Source organism: Nothoprocta perdicaria, unplaced genomic scaffold (assembly GCF_003342845.1).
Source record: "Nothoprocta perdicaria isolate Ctin4 unplaced genomic scaffold, notPer1 scaffold_111, whole genome shotgun sequence".
NCBI lineage: Eukaryota > Metazoa > Chordata > Aves > Tinamiformes > Tinamidae > Nothoprocta > Nothoprocta perdicaria.
The window spans coordinates 1,371,311-1,377,310 of NW_020454217.1; the positions used below are offsets into that span (position 1 = coordinate 1,371,311).

Genomic DNA, 6,000 nt, shown 5'->3' on the forward strand with positions numbered 1-6,000 from the left:
TAGTACAGCAGACCGAGACCTGAAACTCCTACAGAAACATTTTAAAAGCAATGGTCACGAGAAAACCTGAGAGAGTTTCATCTCTTAGGCTGCTTTGTGGTTTGGGGAGCTCCCAGAGCTTACAAGTAAATTTTCACCTAACAAAGTGCTCCTGTATTTCGTGTGATTGGATGTAAGAACAGTCAAAGCAGATGTTAATTGCATGACTGACAGTGGTACTCCCTATCCATCTGTGTGTGACCTCCCAGAGGGAGGAAGAAAGAGAAATCAGGAATTAACCTCAGGCTCAGAATTCAAATATTAATTCTAATTCTGAAGAATTAAAATTATAATTAAAAATTCAGACAAACACACACCATATACTAAAGGGAAAATTACTTACGCCTCTTATGCCTGGCTCCACTTCCCTTAAAAGTATTTTCCAAGATGACTATTTCAGATATCACATTCCTTAAACTAGGCAGTAAAACACTAATATTTCAATCTTTTTTCCTATCCTAACTATTAGTTAACAAGTACCAGCAACCAATTATTGGTCAACAGTATGAAAAGGAACAATTCTTACTATAAGAATCCTTATATTAGTTACGCAGAAATCAAAAACCTATGCATTAAATCCATTTTACACTTAAATCATAAAAACCACTGAAATTAATTTAACCTACATGAAAAATGTGTTATGATCATAGATCATGAAATATTATACCAATTAACTAGGAAAGCCTCCACAAGATAAAAATCTAGATTCAATCTAGATAGTTAAGAGTGTTTTTTTTTTTTTTTTTTTTTTTTTTTAAATCGCCATCTATATTAGTGTGCTAAGTTATTTGTGAAAAGATTAAGCCAGCCAGCAAAATTCTTGCTTCTTAAAGCTTCAGCAGTGGGTATCAGGAATGTGATGACACAGTAAGTATGGTACCAACACCTACAAAATAAGCTTAACTACAAAGTTCAATTACTGTGCATTGCAGCTGGTGCACAATCACGCTGTCATCCGGAGATCACCAAATCACTCACCAGATCTGAGAAAAACCTCTGGGAGTAGCCTAAGGAGCTACTCATATTTTATGTCTTAGTCAAAAGTGCACCTGGATATTTTTATTGTATTATATAACACTAGCACACACACTAAAAAATGAAAAATAAAAAAATAAAAAAGAATAAAAATAAAGGAGGTGAACTTCAGTGCTATGAAGCTAGCATATCACAGGCACGGAAAAGTCAATGATTCTAGAAACTTCCACTTGCATAATTCTACAGATGCTAATGCGATGCAGCGGAGTTGAACCATACAAGTGGTCCCGCTGCGCCAGCCCAAGCAAAGTCTACGTAACCACCTAGCAGAGAAGCCTAAATCTGCATATAAAATACGTATAAGCAATCACCATACCCTACACGGAAAAGTATTATTTCTTGTTTTCTTATCAATAATCAAAAGCCTCGGTCGTACTTTCCTATGTTGGGAATAGCCAATAAATAAATATAAAGCAAGGCAACAATTCAATACCTTTCCTGCAGTAGCTCTAAAATTATGTAGAAATATGTACCAATGCGACCCACATTTTCCCATTTAAAACATAAAGGTCTTTATTGTTTTCTGCTACACCAGTGCCACTAGGAAAACTGGATTTCTTTGAGTTTCTTGCCCTGAAAAATAGAGCTACTGTTCATTTGGCCGTTCCAAACATATGCATACTCAAAGAGTGAGATAAGGGGAAAGAAAGAACAAATCACCACATTCATTTGCTACTCTCTCCCTCTTCAGCTATTAACATGAAGATTTCCTACAAATGCTCCTGGTTTATTACAATATTTTAACTCAGTATGTTCATATGTTCAACAAGTATTTGAAAGTCCATGGCATTCATTTAATGTTTGTCTAAAAGCACCTGTAAGGCTAATGACCATAAACACATAGAAATTAGAGAAATCATCTTTGATACTAAAATAACACCGAACTAATGCTAAAAATGCTTGATGTCTATTATATATTAAAAGATTAAATACAGCTGTTAGTATGAAAAAAGTGTCTATATGAAAGAAGACAGACTTAATACAAGTAGTTTGAAGTCTCTTTTCAACACAAGAAAACACTGTATTCACATAGACTGCTTGTTAATCTTTTTTTTTTTTTTAAACTCACAGGCAGAATTTCTTAGTTATTTCTGTGTTGGGATATATACTGGAAATGTTCATATTAAACCTTTCACACGCAAATACGTAATTCTCACGGTTTTATGTGGCAGTAGTAGAAAGACACAGCAGGCATGTTGAAAGCTAAGAAACTTAAACTGACGAGTCCTGAATATATCCTTACCTTTCCATACGGGTGTAAGCAAGAGTTATTCTCGTTCTTAGCAATATAACACTCTCCATTCCCTCTCCTCCCCACTGTAAAGCATAAAAGACTATAGAAACATTGCATTGATGGTACATTAAATAAATACATGGCTCGTAACACTTCTTTAGTGCAGTGTGATCCTCCACCAGGGATCAAGCCGTATTAGGAAGTATATACACTTTTCACTGGTTAGGACAGTGAGTATCACAACAGGGAATAGCATCACAAAGCTTTGCTACCTAGTGTAAAAACCGAGACAGCAGTTCCTGCAACTCTTATCATCTAAACAGAAAAATGTATTTTCTAGAAGGGTATTAGGATATCATAAATAATCCCATAATCATCATGGAGATCCTGGACCATCAAGTTCATTCTTCCACTATTACTGACACATTTTCATGCAACTATAGATTACATAAAAATGTGCATCATTATCCGTAAGTACAATTCGATAGAGATGTAATTTATATGTATTCCCCTACACTACTTTTAAACCAAAATGAATTTTTAAGAATTCAACATGTGTATTTCTAAAAAGCAGTGTTAAACACAAAACTGAGGTTCAATAAGATTAGGTGAAATATCCTATTAGGTGGTACTAAATGTTTGCCCGTCAAAAGCATTTTGTTCAATAGAAAGTCATCAGGTTAGCAAAAGTCTTACAAAAACAAACAAAAAACAATGAAAAGCTTACCTCATACCATAAAGACTTACGAAGAAAGTAATTCAATTCCCATTTTAAGGACTGAATTCTAGTTAGCTGCTCTCTTGTAATCCTACAATTCTTCAAGCCACTGCTGTTTCTCCTTTCAACATAATTCCAAGACACAGTTCCTATGTGCCCTGAAGGCAAAGTCCTAACAATTGCTCTTGTTCCAGTATAAACTGATTTTTTAACCTCCTTATCATTTTTACAAAAACGTCTTATTAATAAAGTGGAACGCTCCTTTTTGTTCCTATAAAACTCGTCCTCCATCTCTTCTTCACAGTTATCACTGCAGTCTTCAAAATGGCTCAGAAAGGGTTTTGAAGGCATTCTTCCAGTAAAGTTATTTCCACAGAAGCTGTGACCTGAGCATGCCACTTTAACCTTTCTTGCTGCTCTTTCCAGGCATAAATACTTCTCCCTTAAAGTGTCACAACCACCATACAACTGTTGTCCATTTCCATTCTCACAACTATTTGTCAGTTCCATTAATCTGCAAGAGCAGGCAGTAGAGCCAGTACTGTGATCATCGTCACTGCTTACAGGTTGCAAGCAGTTATCCAAAATGAAGCTGTTGTGCAAACTGCACAAAGCCTTTGATATATTTCTTTCACTAGCACAGTGAAAGTGAAAAAAGGCTACCTTCTCAGTCTCCTTATTTTCATTCTTACTAACTGCTGACCGGCTTCGTAATGAAGGTCCATCCATTTTCAGCTGAAGCTCAGCAAGCATGGCTCTTTCCAGTGAAACAGGAATTCCAGTTTCCAGGCATGTGTCTCCCCTTACTAAGGAATCACATGATTTATATAGCTGGCTACATGGAATACTGCTCTTACAGTTTTTCTGTACAATATTACAGTTAACATTAAGAAATTCCAATGAATCAGGGATGGAGCTGTTTCTCTCCCAGAATTTTTCATTGCTATTGTCATCAGTCATTTCTTCATTTGCCAGAGAGAGTATTTCAGGCAGAGAGCCCTGACGACTTTCTTCTTCAAGCCTGTGTAAGTATGAGAGCGTGTGTGTGGTTTGCCTTCCCAGACTGCCAGTAGGTCTTTTTATAACACTGGTGTTCAAAGCATTTTCACTATTTTCATCTCCAGCTGACTGAGCAGGTATCACTTTACCCTGTACCACAGACACAAGAACAGAAGCTGTCATTTCCTCAGAGGTCATCTTGACACAAAGTCTTTAGCTGTTGGATGTTTGTTAGGGGAAAATTCTACCAGTCATCACACCATGATTGCAGTGTAATTAAAGTTTCGATGCTAAATAATCAGGAAAAACATAGTCAAACATATGTTTGTTACTTTTCTTTTGTAACTGTAGGGAGAGGGACGGAAGAGCAGTTTGTTTAACTACTGGGCTACTAATCTTTCCCAGCTGTGGATAACTGGAAAGAAAGATAAACATTCTTATATCAGCTTCTTAATGCAATATAGCCATTTGACTCTTGCCACAATTAATTCTTCTATCAGAAGTAACACACATATTGTTGCCTCAGGTTGTAGAAAAAAGTGAATATACAGTCCATGTCAAAGATTTATCTTTCCAGAGGACATCCAAAAATGGTGTTTTTCTGTGAAGAAAAAGAAAACATATTTATATATATATATTTAACAGAATCCATGGCACAGTGTCCACAATCACAAGTACAATACAAAGATAGAGCTTTTATATAAAGAGAAGGAACACAGAACATCAGAAAGCAATCACACTTACATATACAGAACTTCAAAATACAAGTTTAAATGTATTTACAAGTCTCACTTTACAATTTTGGGAAGTTACAATCGGCTATGTATTTACCTACCAGTACAACAGCTGATTTAGTGTTTTGAGATTTGTTTTCCCCCCACCTTCCCCTCCATTTATGCTGTATTTGGTACTTTGATATAATAAAGAAAACACTTTTTTTTTGCCAAAAGTTTACCACTGAAAAAAGAAAGCATGAGGGTGTATCAAGATAAGAGACTAAAATATCAATAATCTTCCTGAACCCCTTACTTTTATGCATTTAAACAAAAAGTTAACTTGCCTTTCAACCTGTCATTAATTCTCATTTTCTTTCCTATATATAGCCCAATAAAAGTAACTCCTAGAATCAGAATATACAGAACTAATATTAGTTCACTGGAAGGAACAGAGCAAGAGACATGTCCAGGTAAATCATGCTGAACAAAAATAAAGACGTGCTTATATTACAGTTCAAAGTATTTAAGCTCAAGCATCAAAACCAGAAAAGAACATCAACAACAATCTACCATCTCCCATCCCTTTCCTGCCACTTCTTTCCCTTCCAATACCTAGATAACAGTTATGTAACATTTTCCACAGCGCACTTGAGGTAAGTCATCTAGAAATGATCCGATCTTATTTCTTTTGATAATCGTTCTTGTGTCTTTAAGTCCAAATCTACATATGATGCGGCTTATCATAGCAGAAAGAGCTGGGAGAGCTAGAAGGAGAAGCAGCTGGGTTTTTTTTTTTTTTTTTTTTTTTTTTGCTTTTACTTTTAAGCTTTTTGTTGCTAAGCCAAATAAAACTAATACTTGTAAAAAGTACAAAGCAGATATATGGATTAGATGTATTAGTAATGCTCAATACTAACTCTTTGAGGATTTCTTTCATCTACCAAAACATGAGTCAACTGATTCCTCGTCTATTTGCACCAGAAATGCCAGATAATCTAAGAAAATACAAGCTACTGTAATATATTTATAAATGTACTCTCTATAATACTGCTAAATCGGGGTATAAAACTAACAGAATGGACTGTCACTGAAAAGAATATACATTCTGTTACTCCACTTGGTGAAGGAAGCATCATTATGCATGGCAGAAAAAGCCAGGAATTTCATAATGCAATTTTAATACTACACAAAGACACACACACTCACACAACCTTACCATACACAATAAGTTTCTCTGCATCAGTCTATATGTACGAACT

At 35.4% G+C, this 6,000-nt stretch overlaps 1 protein-coding gene across 1 annotated transcript in view; it reads right to left on the reverse strand.

Moving 5' to 3' along the window:
- Positions 1–4,226, reverse strand: part of PLCE1 (phospholipase C epsilon 1) — a 102,482-nt gene extending 98,256 nt beyond the window's left edge. The window contains exon 1 of the mRNA XM_026051015.1: positions 3,036–4,226. Within this exon, the coding sequence (XP_025906800.1) occupies positions 3,036–4,223 (1,188 nt within the window). The 5' untranslated portion in view covers positions 4,224–4,226. The remainder of the gene's footprint in view (positions 1–3,035) is intronic.
- Between the last annotated feature and the right edge of the window lie 1,774 nt (positions 4,227–6,000).